Here is a 19,361-nt window from a genome sequence, read left to right as displayed (position 1 = left end):
TAACAATAACACCGCTTAGAAGGAATTCTTGGATGACAGTTACAGGCATCTTTCAAGATCCCTTAAAAGATTGTATCCCAAAATCAAAATGCCCGAACAGACGCTTTCTGAGCAGGGGCTCCAAAAGGCCGTTCCCCGCGCCTTCGCAGCAAACTCTAATGGCAAGTTCCAACTCCTCTTGTGGCATACTCTTGCGATGAGTTACTGATAATGCATCTAGCATCTGCCAGCAATAATCAAATTAGTCGAAACACTACTGCCATCTACATACCCTCGGCCCATAGGCGCTCCTACCAAACCCGAGCTCCTGCCACCCTCAACCAGTCAGTCAGCGGTATTGCTCCAGTGCGTCAACCTTTCGGGCCTACCCGAGACGGCTTCAACTATAACACAAATCGCCTTCGGAAAAGGGAAGCGAAAAACCACCAATTCATGGCCTCAGCTCAGTGGAGAGCAACACGGCCCGCCGCAAGCGTCGCAGCAATTCACACCACACCAGGCGGAGGTCGGATTCCTCCAATAGACATGGAGAGAATGATGGAGCATTTGCTAGAAGGAGCAGTTTACTCATCAGAAAGTGAGTTCAAGCCGACGAGAATGGCTTTAGAAAAGAGAGGTTTTATCCAGCCGCGCTCCGACAATGACTCTGTCAGTAACCCATACAAAGGGGACAAGAATTCGGGGTCTTTTAAAAGACAGATTAACGGTCTTCCAGACCATCTGAACTGTGCCTTGTATGTGAAAAACGTTCCCGTCAAGTGTAGCATGGAGGACCTCTTCAAGAAGGTCACCACCGGTTCAGTCTGGTGCATCAATGTCCAAGAAGCAGATGAGATGCATGAAATGAAGGCTGTCAAACTGGTTTTCATGACCCCAGAAGGGGCGGCAAATTTCTTGCGGCAGTCAAGAAGCGACGACGGAGTTTGGGTACGAGGTAAAAGACTCGAGGCTCGATATAACCGCCACGGTTACCGAATGAATGAGACGAACCAGACCCGGGTCTTAATCATCGAAGGACCAACAAAGATTATGAAGTTTGAGAAGTGGGATGCGTACTTCCGGATCCAGTGCCACCTGGAGTGGGACTGTCACCTAACCCACGAGACAGTTTGTGGGAGAACAACAATGGAGTTTCGATTTGCGCGGGTAGATGGTCAAGCTGAGGCCTGTTTCCAGGCGATCACCAAGGATATCCAGTTCAAAGACGGTTCGGTCAAGGTCTCTTACGGCCCGGATCCATGTGATCCAATAAACCGTGCATAGGATCCAAATGAAGGAGAAATTCGAGAGACGAGATATGTCTTATTTGGTAAATCCGAGGGGGAGCTGTCAGCACAGAACAGCTAACCCATATGCTGGTAGATGTTCGATGAGGGTCTCCGGAGTATGGTAGGGATGGATAGATAATAAGACAGTGATCGACTGGACCATATGAGCCCAGTCTGCTATGCCAAGTGAACCCAAAAACTGTTGTCGAGTCCTCACGATTCTCTTGTTCTCTCTGTTGTCTTATATATTCCTGGCCTATAGTTGCAGGCCTTCACTAATCCCTTTGATATTTTCCTCGATTCGGATCTCGCCCAGAGTATAGTTTCCAGCCGTATCAGGACAACATCCCCCGCAGTCGACGAAATGGTGGGACAAGTCCGTGTTGCGTTAGGTAGCGAGGCCCGAAAAGGTATACATTCAGCTCTGAAGATGGTTCTCAGGTAAATCTTGTTTCCCAAGCAAAAATATGCAGCTGACAGAGACCTTTTTGATCTTTTTGCATGTTCCCATCCCGCTTGAACCCTACTGCAGAGCAGGTTCTCAAAGTCCTCAAGGTGCCGAGGCTGTCGACTTTGCAGATGATATACCAAGCAATGACAAGGAGTTGAATGCGAGCTTGTAAACAGGCAGGATCATTTGATTCGTAACTTCCTAGCGGGACCTCAGGCAAAGTGTTGATCCTCCTATTAGTCTGTTCAGCCCCTTAAAACCTTATGTCGAGCTGAAATACTTCTTAATATTTATCCGGTTGGCGTGATCAAGACGGCTAGCAACAATGGCATTGGCGGCATTGCCGGCATGAAGGACGTGCAGATAGGCAACCGCGCGTATGATTCCATGTATTGGGTGGCTATTAAAGGAGTCGACGGAATGTAGGTTGATACTGCTTGCTCTTTGTGGGTAATATGCTGTGCTGACTGAAACCTCAGATTTCCACAGCAAACTGGTAGGTAGAACCCTTTTGGAGGATAAGGTCAATCTGTATTCCTAGCATCAATATAAACCCAAGACGGGTCAGCCTCAGTATTTTAAGGTTCAGAAAGAAGAGGTGATGAGACTAAGGGAGTTGTACCACCTGGAACATCTGTAGCATCTGTGCCTAGTTGTGTTGTAGAGGATTATGTTGTCTTCCAAGACTCCGTGGGGATGCATCAAGATAGAAGCTCATGAGAATTCTGAGAAATCCTAGTGGTGGCTAGAGAGCACTTTTCGAAACTCGAGATACACAGGATGACAGAAGCACTTCGAGCAAAAGCAATTCGAATGGCAGCAGAAAGTTGTCCAAGACAGGTGATGATTCAAGAGCTGACGAGGCAGTTCTTGTTTGCAGAAAGCCAAAGAGAAGATTCCAAATATCATAAACAATACTGTTTTAGTTGTGGAAAGATTGGCAACTTAGTATATTGCCTCTTGGGAAACTATGTCCTTGTTCGGGAGATAGAAGGGAAAGTTGAAAAGCAATCCAGGCCTAGAGGCTAGAACATCCAAATCTTCAGATCATCGAGAAGTACTACCACCATGACGAAGCGGAGCCTCGATATGCGTTTTCAGAAAGGCAATTCATGCAGTAACTGTGATAGCTCGGACAAGTGTCTTTGACACTTGGTCACATCACAATTCACCGTCCCTAACAAAAGCAGCATTATCATTCCAGATAGTCAGAAATTAGCTCTTTTGTAATCAGGCCTTCCCGCATCGGTCATATATTCTTCACCAGAGAGCTGTCGAAAACGTTGGCAAGCTCTAATTGTATGGCCACCAATTGACACTGGCTGAGGTAGCTTTGCAGGTCTCAGAAATGAGAGGAACAGATCCTGCTGAATGCCGGATTTGATCGTGCGCCTGGTCAGCTTTCCGGAAGCTTCTGGGTTAGATGTGGGTCGACTAGGGACAGCATTTGAGTATCATTTCTTTGTCAGAATTGATTCTCTTCGTCCAGTTCAATTTCCTATCGCTTTGCTATATATAAACGTCAAACATTAAGCACAACTAGCATGGATAAGTTCACGTACTAGATCTCTTGCCTGTATAAGAAGCAGCCCATGATATTTCATTTCTCTCCGTCAATAGTAATGAACATCTTGGTGTGATCAAGTGATTCCTCCTTCCTAATTCCTGGTATGTAACGTATGTTAGCCCGCAACTCATGAAACTAAGATTCCTGTGCTAACTTATATCAGAAAGCACTAATATACATCGTGATTAGACGAAAAGTGGAAGCTTAGAAGTTCGCAAAAGACTCCGGATGTTTGACAGGTGTTTGTGGTTGTCATCACGTTGAGATGTTCTTATAAAGTTTGCCACTAGATTTAGCGGCCGACACTAATCCCGGACATGTCGTGTGTGGACTTAAGGGGGGCAAGGCAAATAGCTGAGTCTCATGCAAATGGGCTGGAGTCAGGGAGATCTGGGATATAAAAAGCCTAATTCTAGGGTGACTTGTACTTACGTCGGTTATTTCTGGTACAAAATCTAAGCCAAAACACCCAAAGGAGCATGGACCTGATAAAGGGGCCCCCTTTTCCCCTTCGCTTATTCTTTTCGCCGTTTAAGCCCAGCGTGGTTGGGACTCCAAATCAATATTGCTTCAGTATATTGTCAACGATTGCTGATATACGTGAAATAAATACAATATAATATTTAACTAATTTTAAATCTACATAGCACACCCAGTTCCCCGTTTTGATAAAGCTGTTGATGTCGAAAGACTGTAGAAGAAGTTATGAATTCTTCTCTGAAGATGAACTTTTCATTTGCCGATGAAATGGCCGTAGAAGGTTTTCATCTATTTTCGTGTAAGTTAATATATTGCCAGCTCTGCGATGCCGTGCAAATCTTCAAAAGTGATGATATCTACTGTTTTTAAATCCAATATTATAGCTTTCATGTAACGTTACCGTGGTTCGGATGATCATCCCTTTCTAACTCGAATATTTCTTTCGTTGTACCTGGAACTTAGTTAGAATTAAACAAGTATATAAACTGCTCCGTAACTATTGATTGTTTTTCAGGCATACGTCCAGCTTCAGAGTACGACTACAAGCTAGGAATACTTTGACAATTCTGGCGATTTCCAGCGTATTCTCAGCATAGATAAAGGTAGACTGGAAAGCCTAGTCTGAGTTTTTTAATATGAACCTACGTGTTATTGAAGGAAAAGTTTGAGTAGATTTTGGGGGTTGGTGGGTTATCAATGTATTCAATAGCCGCTTCAGAAATCAAACTGTGATCCATTGTCCATATTCAATGATGCGTTATGACTCATGAGACAAATTCTACATCTCTCCTTCTTGCTGGAGACATACCCCTAGGGCCATGACCAAGACACCCGTTATAATACAGAAAAGCTCCAAAATACAAGCCGAGTAGCCGTATGAAGCTCCTCGAATTGAGTATCTGCAAGTATCTAGAGATTTCTCGTAGCATATAGCAACACCAAGATATCATAAGTTAATCTAGCATAAATCAAGATTCTTACATAGAAAGAAGGATGGCTATACAGCCTATACTTCTTGAACCCATTCACTAGAAAAAGTATAAATTGCAAAAATACTAGGTATTACTTGACAAGTTCTCGAGACAAGCTTTTGTTGTGTTGGAGGGAACCACTATTTCTGCAGCAACAGTATCAAGTTGGGAGCAGACAGAATAATCAAACAAACTCACTTTCGACACTTTAATCCCACGAGTATTATATATTGCAGATCAGATTATTGTCATTACTCAAAGTACATGGTTCAGTGCGGAATGTTTAGTCTATCCTCTTGAGGTTCTTGGTATCATATTCAATAACTTCAGGGAAAGAGACGAACACATCTTTAGAACTGACTACACAACTTTGAGACTGGACTCAGCGTTTTAGATATGGAACGCCTAGAGTCTCTGTATCATGATTATTGTCTTGTTGACGATAATTGCTAAGTTCTTAATCCCTATTTTACGCGGGATAAATAGACGTAAATTTAGACAGTGCGACACACAATGGCTATTGTTCTTATTGTGTACTCGTACCGAGCGTATTGCCTGTCAAATGTTCTGTGGTGCACCCCGCGAGTATAAATTCTCGTCGCATCTTCCATCTTCCTTCGACTTTGTTGTTCAACTAACAACTTCGGGAAACTTCAGATCAACAGAACAACAACACAAAGCGTATCCCATCAGAGTAGTAACTCGTACTACTTTGAACTATCGACAAGCATGTATCCAGAAACTTCTGGAGCCATGACCCGTTCCTTTTCGTTAGCCCCTGGTGGTTGGGTGGGGACGAAACCTGGCAGAGCTGGTGAGACAAAAGAGCAAGACTCTGCGTCCGAAAGTAAGCTTCGACCTCTGATTCATACATCTGATTCATCTGATTGCTCTATCCACCGTCTTCCATGCGTCGTAGATTCTCTTTGGTAAGCTGGCTGACCCAAAGAACAGGAAAGCGTCGCGCTGAGTGCAGCGCGATGGGTGAGTCTTCTCTGCCTATTGCCTCGACATCTTCCTCCCATCATACTACTTCTATCTCTACACATCAGGCTTACCAGATACTAGAAGTCAAAAGCCTCATGGGCCATGTTCAACAACTTAGCATCCAGCAAGACCATGCACTGTCTCTTGGAGAGATCGTCAGTAAGTTCTCTTGTCCCCATACTGTTTCATTCAACCAGCCCTCATCCTAACTAAAAATAGCACAATCCATCAACAAGTGGGCAATTAATGGACGAGATGTCTTCGGAATCAAGCATGAAACAAACATCATCAACGGACTTGGCTCCTTGAAGCAAGGAGGACGCGAGTTCAAGACCATGTTTGGACCTCAAGAGAATTCAATAAAGACTCGAGGATCTTCATTTGGATCCGATCTCTCGACTCTCCTTAACTCCAGCTCGGAGGATACCCCAGAACGCAAGCACCGTCAACTGTCACAGAGCGAGTTAGTTTCGACTGAATATTCCCAATACGGAGCCCACCAGCAAGTCCAGGGACGAAATAACGCAGTGAATATCTGGTATAATCCGTATATTTATCCGTACGGTCCGGCAATTGACAACAACTCTGCCAGTCACAACGACAATGTGCCATACTTTATGGGACAAAACACGGCCAAACTTATGGCTCCTATACCTATGATAGGCCACGCAAACGTTGTCAAAGCTCTCGAAGATCAGGTTGTTGTCGCTCAAGCCACATTCTCCTACACGTTCCATAATCAAGTCACCCATGGAGGCAATGCATTTGTCAATAATAACATAGTGCCATATCAGCACCCAAATCTCGCTTTATCAAGACCAGTATCAATTCATGATTCTTTCAAGCCATCCCGAGCCCTCACGAACGCACCTCGTGCCGTGTCACCAAACCTTATCCAAAGAGCTCAACAGATTGGGGTTAGGCTTAATGCAAATTATAAGGGAGACATCACAGAAGACCTAATCACCAATTCCTTGGCCGCCAAGGATGACAATTGTGCACTACACATCATCAACATCCCTGCTGGTGCAACTCTTTCAGAGCTTCTCAGTGTCATATCCGAGGGAAAGATATTCAGCTCTTCCATGATCGCCCCAATTCCAGGACAGTGGAAAGGCTGCGCAGCCAAAGTAGTCTTTACGACACGAGCTGCAGCCCAAGAATTCAAAGACAGAGGCAAGAAGGTTGGCATCTGGATTCGAGGGGAGCGAGTGAATGTCTTTTGGAACCGCAACATCACACGTCCACAGCTCTACAGCGATAAGCACCAGTCTAGAGTGATTCAGATCAGAGGCCCCCAAGATCAGCTTTCGGTTGCTCAAATGCATGCATTCTTTGCAGAGAAGATCAAATTCGAACTTCTAGATCAAAAGGAATGGCTAGTCCTGGGTGGTATGAAGGTTGTAGAGCTCACCTTTCCATCTATCTTTGGTCAGAGCAGAGCAGCCGTCGCCCAGTTCATGAAGACAGTCAAGGGAACGCCCTTTGAAGATATTTTTCTGATTCAGTATGGCAAAGACCCTTGCGATCCTGCCTCTCGAATGGTTGAATGGTGGGAGGGCCGTCGCTTCTAGGGAGCCATTTCTATATTTGATGATGATGCGAATGGTTGGTGAATACGACGCGGCGACTTTATCAAAAGCAATCCGTCTATTCAATGTCCCAATAGCCGCGGCATATTTTCGAAATGGAGTTTCTTCTCTTTGGCACAGCGGGAGAGCTCGGGTGGTCTGACATCTTTCAGCGTCAGCAGTAACAATGAAGCTCATATTGGAATTTGGAGGATTGGGAAAGAAGCATGGAATGAAGGCGTTCAAGGAATCCAACTATGCAAGAAGATTCTGGCAAAGGAACACCTGTGAACAGAAGTCTTGCTTCTTGTTCCATGGGGACTTACTATGTCTTTTGAGATTTCGCATACTGTTTCTTTTCATTTTGTATTTTATTCTGCCTTTTCTCTTGCTGAGTACGCATGCAGCTCAACCATTTTCAGAATTGCAAACTTGCTCCCAGATCCTGAATACTCTAAGCAGACGAGCTTGTCAGCGTCTATGGCTTATACTTGTGAACACATATAAGTAAAAATGATGGCAATAACCGTGACCAGTGTTACAGCGACTACAATAGCAATCACACATTCCGTAAAGGCAAGCTTAGATGTGTGGGATTCGTTGTGTCTGTGGGGGTGTTTGTGATTGTCGGCGCTTCGAAGATGGCACCGTAGATACTCTGATGGGTACGCAATTGAGAAAATACACAGATGGTGTAGGCGACAATAAGGAGAATCGAAGTAATACGAGAGATGCTGAGGATCTTGGCATCGATGAAAGCTCTCTCCATATTATCACTGGCTATTACTGCTGTTCGGAAGGCCGCAGGAATGATGAGGCCAAAGACGCTCCAGGAATGTCAGTTTAAAAGACACCAAGTTATAAAGTGAGGATTACGCTACCAAGAGCAGATCACCACCAACCTCACTGACTACTTCATCGAATTCTTGTCCATTATAACGAATGCCGCCAACGGTGAAGCACAATCCAAGACAAAGGAGTTGGGTGGCCAGAATAGATCTCAGAATTGTGAATTGGATGACCTGGAACTGGCTGTTCTTCAGAAGGACCATGAAGAGGACAGTCTTGACTGCGGAGCCGAAGGTAGTCCCCATCAAGATGCCAATGACCCTGTGCAACTTCTAGCCATCTGCTGACCAGAAAATCCAATCAAATTGGCGCAGGGAATCATAGCAAGGTAGTTGGGAATCAAGATAGCTGGGTGGTAATGGGGTCGGGCATATCCGATGGACACTGCCACGGCGACCACTGGCCAGAGAATATTGACGGCTCGGGAGGCCTGACTGGAAGATATCCCGCATATTTTCATGAGCCCAAATGGATCCACGCCCGTCCGACCACTCTCACCCTCTGGTTAAATACCTGAAGCAATCCGGTATCCACCAAATTGAAACGAACGTCCAGGGAGAAGGTTGTCGCCGGAGGTCCCGGAGGCCTCGTGCAGTACCGCCGCGCTCAGATTGCATCGAGAGGCTAGCACTTCGATTTGTGCTCTTAGTGTCTAGTTATCTGAGACTTGTGTTTGCACTTCAGCTGGATCTTGATTCAGACAGGATAGTTCACGTTGAAGATGCCTATATTCAACTACTTCAGGTTTGGGTAGCCGAGGCAGGTGAGATATAAGGTAATTTGCCGTCCTTCTTTTCGTCGTCTGCTGCGTAGCTTTCTGGTATGATTATGTTCGATGTAATCAGGGTACCTTAGGTACCTGTAAGAAGTATAGATAATTTGGTCCTCTCTTTTTGTATACCGCGAAGAAATACGGAATTGATGAGGATATGAAGATTTGCAAACCTGAAACCAGGTCTGATCTGAACATATTGTGGCCGAACTTGAACTTATGCATTTTCTGGAGGGCAAAGAAACAGACATGTCAGCGGTTCATGCGTCATCAAATGCTCGTTTCAATATTCATACCTGGAAAGTTGGCAATATCATAGACGGATGTTTGGAAAATTGGGATGATGAAGTGACGTCTGGCAGATTGTCGAGTTTTCGATTTGGCCTATCCCGATCCCGTGACCATGAACTGCGGTGAGGTACATTGTTAAGCTAAGATAAAGCAGCAAGGGCCTCTGAGACTCTGAGTATTGTTTCTAAAGCGTTGAAATAAAGAGGGGCGGAATGTAGGACTTCTTTACGTAGAAATTGCAGCCCCATGTCGGGCCCGGGTTGAAGGGCCTATCACCACGGCTGCTTTTGAGGAGTACCCGAGCACTGTCGACTTCCGCTTCTTCAATACATTATATTTTTTCTCCAAATCCTCATTCAAAACTTCTAAAGACTTTCGCTACTCTCGCATACTCGCGATTTTCGTATTAAACGTCTCTCCCTCATCAACTTTGCTTGTCACAGGGATATCGAACTCCCACTAGGATACCGCCTCCTGTTGTTCTGTGCGATCATTATCGACAATTTTTCAAATATCCAGAGACTTCTCCAGCAAAGAATTGGTTCAAATAATACAGATTTCTCAAACTTTACGGGTAGGCTCTATCGATGTAGCATCTCTCTCCTCAATCTCAATTTCACCGCTTCTCCGAAAATTTTCGGTCTAACTACTTGACCTTTGGCAAAGGTCACCGAATATGCAATATACCTTTCAGTTTCGTTAACTAAAGCGTAGCGGAACAGAGACATAAGCAAAACTCTCGAGCCCGAATGAAAGCCCTTCAGTCCTACCCTAAGCAAAGGAGATGATTCATCTATCAGATTTCGAAGCAGACGTCTCTTCTTTCAGGACAAACACTTTTCAGAAATCTCAGACGCCGAGCTATGAAACAAACTGTGAGCAAGAGCTAAAAGGATCCTCCTATCGCAAAAGCTAGGTATCAGAATCAGAATGTTCAGATACAGATTCCTATCCGCCCTCCAAAGTGCTGAGAAGACTTACTATATGCAGCATCGCAGAGTCATTGAATTAATCAAGCTGCCTTACTAGCAGATAACAAGTTCTTGTAGAAGAACGTCCCAGGTTTCAATGACCCATCCAAGGGAGAGATCCCATAGTCCGGAACTTTGCCCACCTGATGAAGGTCAGAAACTCGTTCAACCTACAGACGGGACTCATTACAAACCTCAATATACCCCCATTTTGGATATACAAGCTCTGCAGGACTTCCCGACTCCGTATCCAACAACTGTTCTCAGGTCAGCCCCTTGTTCTTCCCCGCATTTCCAACAAACTCACCAACAACGTCCTTCCCTCTGCCCGCGCAACCTCTTCCAACTTGGCCATCAGTCTCCCAGCAATCCCCTTCTGCCTATATTTCGGCGAAACCATCAATTTCTCCACGCTCCCTCGAAAAGGTCCCGTCTCCGTCACTGGCATGCCTAGCATTACATACCCGGCCAACTCTTCTTCCCCAGTGCTCGGATCGCGCGCCATTTGCATGATGATCTTGCGATGCCCTTCACTTTCTTCTCTGACGCGATCCTCCCACCATTTTCGTATACGAGCTGGGTCAATAGGTGGAAGGAAGCCGGCAGTGGTGTAAGGTGGGGTGGTTATGCACGCCGTCAGGATGTCGGCAAACGAGGGAATGAGATGGGAATGGGTTTTGGGGTTGAAGAGTATTGGATCATCCATTTCCGCTTGAAAGTGGAGGTCCAAATGAACCTCTTCCAGTTTTCTAACTTTCCTGCCCAAAGGACGATTTCTCCAGAGCGAGGGAAGAGGAACTGGGGAACTGTGAAATAGATGGCGGCCTTCCTTCGGCTATCTTGGTTGGTTCTTGGCTTTATCGCGGGCTTTGCTTTTCTCGCAGTTGGAGCGGGTCTCCGAGATGGGTCTCAAACTGGAATCGGAAGTCTGTTTTGCCGCAGACATTCCCGATCAATTAGTCCAGAAAGCACCTTTCCAACAATTATCGGCAGCGACTGGGAACATCTCTCTCCTCACGTGACATTTGCTCCGTGGAACCACATCTGGTCCTTTGAAGGGCAACTCAGGTAGCCTAGGCCGTATCAGGGGATAAAAAACAACGCAAAAAATAATCAAGCCAATCAGCAGTAAAACAAAAGGATCAATTCAAGTACCCCAAAAGCGAAAAAATAATACCATTGGTACCAGATGCGAAAAAAAGAAAAATTTGTGTTCTATAATCAAGGTGTTCCTTGACTCGCAGATTTGCGGCTTCTGTGGATCGAACACAGTGCCTCCAGATTAAACTGTCTGAAGTTGACTTCAGTCTGGCGCTCTCCCAAGTGAGCTAAAGCCGCTTGGTGTTTGACGAATTGTTGCAGTAGTTTTGATTATTGATCACTTTCTTACTACACCATGCACGGCAGTGGAATGAAAGGTGGGTGTGTCATGTGATGTAGTAACTAGTCTAAACTAGGACTAGCCTATGTACTTGCGATGATCCTCTGTTCCTCCGCCACAGAGCCTCAAGCGCTCGGAATATATCAAGAAATCGACCGTTTAGTAATAAAACAAGAACCCCTCTTTCCAATCCCTTCTTACAGTCCAGAAGTACCAATACCTTTCGGCTAGAAGTAGTACTTCACTAGTCTAGGTGGTCAGGCCCAAGAGGCTCATGGAGTTGCTACTGGCCTTACCTACCAGAGACAAGTTCGTGTTCGGCAGATATCCAGAAACTTCTGAAAACGACAAATGACAACCAGTATTTCGAGAGTCCTACAAGCTTCAATACGTACAGCAAGAGATGACAGAATCTTTCCAATACACATATAGGCTAAGTAGTCACAATTCACAGGAGCCGTGAGATCAAAACCGATTTTAAAGCCGAGCCAGCAGCGACAAAGGGACAATGCACGCCTACACTTCTCTCTCTCGCACAGTACCTTAAACCGTTGAAAGATGATGTATGATCAAGCACATTCTAGAATGAAATTAATTCTCCTAAGGCTCGCTCGGAGATTCGAAAAACCCCGACCCAAAGACGGGGTCTCAATCGACATCATTTCGATGGGGCTATCATGGCTATGACATATATGACATGGACTAAACTACGTCATAGGTTCATGATGCTCTGGGGTTCAGCGGGTCTGTCTTATCACTTTATCACAGACAGGAATCCTATTTGCTTGCTTTGGTAGTACCAATGGAAGGAAAATTTGGTTCTGATACTACTGTTGGCCGTGGCCTTTTACTCTGTTCCGACTGGATATGTCTTTCCCTACATATGCGGCCGGAGTTGTTCCTGAAGGCAGTACCTGAAGGCGGCTGAAAATATATAATTATAAGTCCCCTCCCAGTCTCTCACTCATTCTTCTTCTCATCAACGCAACCAAGTCCATCTCCCACCTCCCTCAGCGACAATCGCCTCCCACCATCACCTCCAGTCCTTTCCCCTCCATCTTTGGAAACTTCCACAATGCTCTTATCACCCATCAATTTCATTGGCGCCGCCGCCATACTCAGCAGCCTCGCATCCGCTGCTCCAACTGCAGCGCCAGTCTACCCACCCAAGACAACCTCCCAGAACTTCCAACTGATCGCCAATGTAACCGCCAACGACCTCACGCCTTCCATCCAAAACTATGTCGTGGCATCCTACCACACCGGCGCGGGGGAAGCCTACGCTGTTCTGATGCCCGACTTATCCAGCGGGCGGATCTTCTACGTCAACGGCACCGCCAGCGACGTACGCTTCGGAAACTCCAATATCCTCTCTGACGAAGGTCTTAACCAAGCAACCCCACCATTCCCCGCCGGCCTAGCCATCGATTCCGCAAACGCAGTGAGCATCAATGCCGGAGCCGGGCAACCAGGCATCGTCCTCACGCAGTTCCCAGACCCGATCACTGAGCTCGCAGTTGGCGGCGGCGACGGCTTCTATGCATGCGAGAGCCAGCTGGTGTACGGGAATGCGGTACAATTATTCTCCAAAGGCTCGGGAGAGACGCCAGATGGATGCGCGGATGTGACGCTGTTGCCACAGTGTAGTGAGGATAGTGGTGCCGCGCATCCATATGGACAGACGGTGAATTGCTATGCGGATGTGGCCGGCATCGACTGGTCTGTTTATAGCTCCGATTAAGGGATGAGGGATGAGGGAGGTGATGGAATGGGATTGAGGTGTAGATGCAACGGTTGTGTATAACGGGTTATGACATTTACGACGTGATGGATTGGAATCAGCTTTGCACAATGTATTATATACATGTATTATTATCTGGTTTGTAGCATTTGGGGGGGGAGGATGCGGGTCATGGATGGGGTAGTTTGTATTGCTTGAGCGAGCTTTGCATTTTGCATTATCATTAGCATAGCAGAGCAAGCATTGGAGGACGGCATATTTAATACAATCTGATTTGACCTATCCGAAAAGCTCTATCTCAGGGTATCTTAAAAGAAGCTTCGTTGCCCTTAGGGACTAGGACTATAAAGTTCCTCAGCACCATCGTCTTCATCAAGTCTCACGTCCTTGATATCTCCAACCCAGCCCCCTTGTCTCACGATCCTATCAAACAGAGTTTGCGCTCGCTCTCTCTCTTCCCTCCGTACTTGTTTTCCCTTCTCATGTTCAGCCTGCCTTTGCCGCAGCAAAAATCTACGCTCATCTCTCCCACCACTCCGTAGCCGAGATCCCTCTATATCCTCCTCATTATCAATAGGGAGAGCTGGTACACTGAGGTCTCCGATATAGAGAGCCAGCATTCCTCGAAGCCGGATAAGGGTACGAGCGTCTACGTATGGCGTAGTTGTCATGAGTGTGTCCATCCTTGCAGCGATACTCTTAGCAGCTGCCAATGCATCCTGTCGTGCCTCTTCTTTTTGTTGCCATATCCTTTCCTCTTTCCTTTGTTGCCGCCGAGCTTGCCTCCGTTCGTTGGCGGCATATTCCCAATCTTCTTCATTATCTTCATCTTCCCCCATTCCTTCGCTCTCTTCAGTTGCGCTCCCCTCATATTCATCCTCATTCTGCTCAGCCATCGCGATCTTCCTTAACCTTTCTCTGTGCTCCCACTGAATCCCATAAATCTCACAACTCAGCATCGCCGGCCAAAAGTCTAACGAGCTGAGAGACGTTTGCATACGTCGTTTAGGCGGATACTGCAGTATCAAGTATTCATAATACGCTTTCGCCTTTTCCAGCCCCTCTGCAGTTCCCCATCTCCCCTCTCCCACATCTTCTTTTTGACCTTGATATTGCTCATCGCCCTGATCTTGTTCAGCTCCTGAGCTTTCAGGGTCGCTATTCCGCCGTTCTAGCCTACGATCCTGACTGTGCATCAGAACCTCCGCCCCAATAGCCCAATATCCAGTTGCTCTAAGACTAATATGTTTCCCCAGGAATTGCTCGCGTAGCAGCATCGCCCACGCGCGACTCGCGCGCGGAGCATCTCCTTCTAGTAGACATCTATGCAGGATGGTCGTCAAAACATTCAGGTGTTGTATCCGTAGCCTCGGCCCTCTTTCCCCCCTTTGTTTTTCCTCCTCATCCTCGTCCTTGTTCTCGGTCTCGTGATCATCATTCTCTACCTCATCTGGCGCCTTCTCTTTTCCCTTCCCTTTCCCCTTGCCCGTGTCTCCCAGACCATCCCGCAAAAACCGGACCGGCAGCGGACGATGTGGAAAATCCTTCACCCCATCTACTCCCTGACTCGGCAATTCCTCATTGAGTTCTAAGCCTGCGAGTCGATACTGTGCGATTTCCTCAGGCGCAAGACTCAGCGGGTTCGTGGACGCAGGTGCGAGTTCGGGCTCGGAGAAGGATTCTTCGTCAGAAGAGGAGGCACGTTTGCGTTTTCGGCGTGGGAGCGCGGAGCGGGATCGTAATTGGGGTACAGAGGAGTGGTGGTCGAAGGGGAGGCCGAAGATTGGCATTTTGTATATATGGGTTTAGAGGAAAGGTAGGTTGTTGAACAAGGTTAAGAGGTTCGGGTCGAGGCTGAAATCTAGCCTTGTGGAATTTTGCAATCGGCGGAAATGACAGATTGATGACACATCCATTCCGAATGGTGTCGATTTCTGGGATAGATCATGGCGGGTTTTCTTTTGTTGGGGAGAATAGTAATAACGGGATTATTTATATTCAACCTGCAAGAATCCCAGAGGCTTTGCAAGTGAAAATGAGAACCGTCTGCATGACACCAGAAAGTACATATCTTGAGCACGTGACCTGTGATCGTCACACGAGACGACATATCATCATCTGGATGTTGAGATCCAACTTCGAGGGACGAGCAACAATTACTCGCAGGGCGTTTAACCTCCTTCTTAAGCCATAGGATTCTGTGTTAGACAATTCCTGATAAACTCGAGCCACAGATACCTTATCTGATCTGATACAGTTGGTCTGATGCAGATATGCTCACTGAAGACGAATCGTCCCGGGATGGCCGGAAGAGGAAGCATGAGGACGCTTCACCTCAACCTAACAAGATAGCAAAAACTAGTGACCGTGATACTCCAGGCTCTCAGCCTTCAGATGTTGATCCCGAAGGTGAGGCATGCCGGTTTTGGTAAGCTGCCTCGCTCGCACTGACATAGAAGCAGACCCTCCCCGTATCATTTCGAAAGAAGCCCTAGCAATGGTAAAAGATCAGTTAATACAGATCACCACAAAAAATCAAGGAATGAAAGCAACCATGCAATCAATGCGAGAAACAGTTGTCCGCGAGCTGATGTTGATTATGAAAACGAGAAGAATCGTCCTTGAGCAGCTGGGACGCCCAGATCTCGAGGAGGGTATGCGGCAGCCCTGCAGAGATTTACTCGCCAAGCGGAAGCTGAACATGGTCACTAAGGAAGATGAGTTGATCAGGTTAGAGAAATTGCTCGGTGATCATGAAGCTGTGCTAGAGCATGCCGATTCCGCCTGTGTGGAACTGGAGGAGAAGATCATGGCAATTGAGAAAGCGCAGTGGAGTCCTACATTCACATCCAAGGGTATGTTCTCTCTCAATTTTCTTTTTATCAATTTATAACTGACTGCTGTCTGCTACAGACTTTCCCCAGATGGCTGCCCTCGCCCGGCTAACAGGCGGGGGGAACTATCAAAACCCCACACCAGCGATTATTCAACCTCCTCCAGAAACAGGTCCATCCTTTACCCTATTTTCGAAATTTCCTCTTGAGATCCGTCTCCAGATCTGGGAGGCTTGTCTCCCGGGCCCACGAATCATCACACACGATTCCAAGCACAACAAGTCTCTATCTCTGCTGGCAGCCTGTCGTGAGTCTCGGGATGTCATCAAAGCGAAGTATTCGCGTGTTCTCAGCCCAGGTCCATATTTCCCTCTTGCAGCAACGTCATTTAGCTATGTAAATCCTAATATCGATACCGTCGTCAGGGATTTGACATTTCAGCATGGTTCCCTCTTCGACCTTGATGGCTCCGCCTTCAATCTCAGCTGTTTCGTTCTATTCAGTGGCTTGGCAAAGGTGAAGAATTTAGCACTGGCATTTGATCTCCTGCATGAGAACGGCGGGGAGCTATTCGGGCCTCTGCAGGCTTGCTGCCCCAGCCTTCAAACCCTGATCCTATTTCCGAGCTCACAGCTGAGAGGATCAACACGGCACGGCCCACGGCTTTCAGGCTGCGACGACCTACGGTTCATCGATATAGATTCGAATCTTGTGGATTTCGTCAGGCTTCGGTGGGACTGCTGTCGTGATCGGCTCTTGAAGAGGAAAGCTCTTCGGGGTCTCGCAACTCTCACAGCGCTTAATGGCACTGCACAGCAGTATTCAAACGTTTTCCCGCAATACATAGAACAGTTTGGCCAGGCATGGAATCCAAGCATTAGGGTTTGTTTGTTGACCAGCTGGAACGCACACGCTCAGGGCTGGCAGACAGGATATTTGGAGATGGATCGTTATTCGAAAGGCTTCCCCGGCGAGGATGGTAATTTATATCGTGGTTTCATTGAGTCGGGAATCGTTTGTGACGCAAAGGGAGAATTACTCAGTCGCTATGATGGAATGGAGAGGCTGTTTCGGGAGCATATTTAAGAGCATTATACCCAATTTAACGTTTGATTTACCCCAACCAACAGTCTTACTAGATTTATACTTATTTATAGATGGCCCTAAACTGAATCTAACCACACTGCCCCTGTCAATTTGCCAGTCAGCCAGCCAATCAATCAGTCGGTTGACGATATATAATTTGCGATGTGCAACAAAATGGGTGGGTGACTTTTGCTATAACTGGGGCCACTTTCATCTCTATAAGTGGTCTCAACACCCACGATTATTGACTACACTTTCCTGTCTGTCAGCCAGTCAGTCAGTTGGCAAGGTGACCTTTGCGACGTGCAACAGAAACAGATGAATATCGACTCTTAGTTCATTTCAGATTACGCCCATAAAATTTCATCCGATTCGTACATGTAAGTTGGGATGCCTTCCCCCCTAAGTGGTAGACCTAAGCAATTGCGTTCATCAACAGCAAACAAAACCTTGTATATATATATCTTAAACTTTGATAACATTATTTGAACGAGAAAAGCCCATAATGAAGGTTGACAATCATGTCATAATTACAGTCCAATAGAACCATCAGACTAACACCCTCGTCCACCACCAAATTCAAATCTCAATCAATATAAAACAGTTCAAACATGCCTAGTATGTAAGTAACGGTCGAGTTTATCCTATCCAGCAATACCATGATGAAGAGGTACGCGTTCATCGATCCTTGTCGACAAATTCAATGAGAAAAGGCGGAAAACTGAGTCATTGATAATGTCCAGCGCAGTCTGGAAGCCGCCGCAGTGGGTTAAGCAGGGGGTGAGATCCTTTTGGGGGTGCGATAGATAGATGATTTCATGTTTCCTCCACATTAACGGGGTACAGCAATCAGGGAGTGAGGCTGTCCACCATCTTGTACAATATCACATTACCATAATGGAAAATCTTCAAATGGGGTTGAGATTGAGAAAGGAAGATTTATTTACCAAGATAGACCCCCTCTAGGAGGATATAAATATCCAGCGATCCTGTGAATAACATTGCAGCCTGACACAGGTCCAATGATGGTATATTCTCTATTTACAATCTTCTGTATAATACATCCCCCTGCTCGAGATCGAGTCTTACTTTGGAGGTTGTATCTATTTTCGCTCGAAGTAAGTCCATTGGCCCTCGACTGGTTTCTCCTCGAGGTCTTCCCAACTGTGGATTGAGTGTTAGCTATGGAGACGCCAGTAATTGCTACCGGAACATACACTTTTGACTGTAACATGATATCCGCAAGTTTGAGCTCCCCCTCAGCAACCTGAATAACTTCTTCGATGAGACCAGCGCCGATCCGGTTCTCAATTTCTCCGATCCTGGGACTCCGTTAGCATCCATCTATCGCGCGTGGATGGCGCGAGAGGTAACAACGTACTGCTCGGCGGTCAATGCTGGCTCCGGTTCCCACTCGACCGTCTTGGTATCGATTCCTGGTCTCTCCTTGCCCAGAACTCTCTGGCCCTTCCGCTCCGCCGTCGTCCGGACTCCCTCCAACTCCGCCTCGCCCTTCTCACCATCCCACTCCACGACGGTATCATCATATTCCGGATCCACCTTGGTCGTCACAAAGGTCTGCCCAGCCCTTGTCTCCTTCACATGGCGTCCCTCGTCATGTTCCACCCCGCCTTCCGGCGTGTTGAACACGTCGGGGTGCTCCGCGAGGATCTTCTTCGCCTTCTCCGCCCACTGCGCGTATCCTTCCGGCACGACGGAGCTCACAATTGACATGCGGTGCTTGGTGACCGCTTCCGTCGATTGGCGGTATACAGAGTTTTCGGGGAATTGCTTGAGCTTGTCCAGTGTGGTGGAGTAAAGGTATAGGAGGGTCGGCCGTGGCGAGGGATGTGTGAAGAGGCCTGTGAGACCGGTGGGAGCTCCCGCTTCCAGGTAGCGGGAGGGCTTAACAGCCGCAAGCTGCCTTAATGTCCTTCTCATGGTTGGGGAGATCAATGGCAAGAGATGAGGCTGTTGTGATATTGTCCTGGTCAGATAATGCTCTTGACGTTGGAGTTGTTCGGCAGAGCTAGCACACCGCGCTAACCGTTTATGATTTAAAGCTCCATGATCCGCAACCTTCAACTCTACCAAATCCAAGACCTCAGATTTAAAGCGTCCAACAGCTTGGGTTTATAAAA

General features: G+C 46.8%; 8 protein-coding genes across 8 annotated transcripts; 4 read left to right on the top strand and 4 right to left on the bottom strand.

The window, feature by feature from the left end:
- Positions 1–210: 210 nt before the first annotated feature.
- Positions 211–1,263, top strand: M430DRAFT_25602 (hypothetical protein; the record flags this gene model as incomplete). Its single annotated transcript, XM_024865263.1, has 1 exon — positions 211–1,263. One exon carries the CDS (start codon positions 211–213, stop codon positions 1,261–1,263), a length of 1,053 nt encoding a protein of 350 aa, XP_024724461.1.
- Positions 1,264–5,466: 4,203 nt separating this feature from the next.
- Positions 5,467–7,298, top strand: M430DRAFT_16570 (hypothetical protein; the record flags this gene model as incomplete). Its single annotated transcript, XM_024863486.1, has 3 exons — positions 5,467–5,584; positions 5,692–5,883; positions 5,944–7,298. The coding sequence occupies 3 exons, from the start codon at positions 5,467–5,469 to the stop codon at positions 7,296–7,298; spliced, it is 1,665 nt and encodes a 554-aa protein (XP_024724460.1).
- Positions 7,299–7,854: 556 nt separating this feature from the next.
- M430DRAFT_16569 (hypothetical protein) lies at positions 7,855–8,389 on the bottom strand (the record flags this gene model as incomplete). Its single annotated transcript, XM_024863484.1, has 2 exons — positions 7,855–8,122; positions 8,172–8,389. The coding sequence occupies 2 exons, from the start codon at positions 8,387–8,389 to the stop codon at positions 7,855–7,857; spliced, it is 486 nt and encodes a 161-aa protein (XP_024724459.1).
- A 1,830-nt stretch (positions 8,390–10,219) lies between these two features.
- M430DRAFT_56527 (hypothetical protein) lies at positions 10,220–11,108 on the bottom strand (the record flags this gene model as incomplete). The annotated part of the gene is made up of 3 exons (XM_024868613.1): positions 10,486–11,108; positions 10,373–10,435; positions 10,220–10,321 (listed from the first exon to the last, which is right to left on the bottom strand). The coding sequence occupies exons 1-3, from the start codon at positions 10,882–10,884 to the stop codon at positions 10,220–10,222; spliced, it is 564 nt and encodes a 187-aa protein (XP_024724458.1). The 5' UTR covers positions 10,885–11,108.
- A 1,442-nt stretch (positions 11,109–12,550) lies between these two features.
- On the top strand, positions 12,551–13,509 carry M430DRAFT_33417 (hypothetical protein). Its single transcript, XM_024866367.1, has one exon. It carries the CDS (start codon positions 12,635–12,637, stop codon positions 13,298–13,300), a length of 666 nt encoding a protein of 221 aa, XP_024724457.1. The 5' UTR covers positions 12,551–12,634; the 3' UTR covers positions 13,301–13,509.
- A 65-nt stretch (positions 13,510–13,574) lies between these two features.
- M430DRAFT_33416 (hypothetical protein) lies at positions 13,575–15,223 on the bottom strand. The gene has a single exon (XM_024866366.1). It carries the CDS (start codon positions 15,088–15,090, stop codon positions 13,630–13,632), a length of 1,461 nt encoding a protein of 486 aa, XP_024724456.1. The 5' UTR covers positions 15,091–15,223; the 3' UTR covers positions 13,575–13,629.
- Positions 15,224–15,573: 350 nt separating this feature from the next.
- On the top strand, positions 15,574–17,220 carry M430DRAFT_16565 (hypothetical protein; the record flags this gene model as incomplete). Its single annotated transcript, XM_024863482.1, has 3 exons — positions 15,574–15,709; positions 15,763–16,155; positions 16,214–17,220. 3 exons carry the CDS (start codon positions 15,574–15,576, stop codon positions 17,218–17,220), a joined length of 1,536 nt encoding a protein of 511 aa, XP_024724455.1.
- A 917-nt stretch (positions 17,221–18,137) lies between these two features.
- M430DRAFT_64358 (hypothetical protein) lies at positions 18,138–19,170 on the bottom strand. Its single transcript, XM_024869102.1, has 3 exons — positions 18,602–19,170; positions 18,438–18,542; positions 18,138–18,384 (listed from the first exon to the last, which is right to left on the bottom strand). Exons 1-3 carry the CDS (start codon positions 19,159–19,161, stop codon positions 18,324–18,326), a joined length of 726 nt encoding a protein of 241 aa, XP_024724454.1. The 5' UTR covers positions 19,162–19,170; the 3' UTR covers positions 18,138–18,323.
- Between the last annotated feature and the right edge of the window lie 191 nt (positions 19,171–19,361).

This window comes from Amorphotheca resinae, assembly GCF_003019875.1.
Source record: "Amorphotheca resinae ATCC 22711 unplaced genomic scaffold M430scaffold_2, whole genome shotgun sequence".
Lineage (NCBI taxonomy): Eukaryota > Fungi > Ascomycota > Leotiomycetes > Helotiales > Amorphothecaceae > Amorphotheca > Amorphotheca resinae.
The sequence above is the reverse complement of the archived record's forward strand: the minus strand, read 5'-3'. Positions and strand labels throughout refer to the sequence as shown.

Excerpts from the sequence above, each read along its gene's own strand:
- M430DRAFT_33417 (XM_024866367.1), top strand. The coding sequence starts at position 12,635 with ATGCTCTTATCACCCATCAATTTCATTGGCGCCGCCGCCATACTCAGC.
- M430DRAFT_33416 (XM_024866366.1), bottom strand. The coding sequence starts at position 15,090 with ATGCCAATCTTCGGCCTCCCCTTCGACCACCACTCCTCTGTACCCCAA.
- M430DRAFT_64358 (XM_024869102.1), bottom strand. The coding sequence starts at position 19,161 with ATGAGAAGGACATTAAGGCAGCTTGCGGCTGTTAAGCCCTCCCGCTAC. Across the intron at positions 18,543-18,601 it reads CCAGCATTGACCGCCGAGCA|GATCGGAGAAATTGAGAACC; the intron begins GTACGTTGTTAC and ends ACGGAGTCCCAG. Across the intron at positions 18,385-18,437 it reads ATCATGTTACAGTCAAAAGT|TTGGGAAGACCTCGAGGAGA; the intron begins GTATGTTCCGGT and ends CTCAATCCACAG.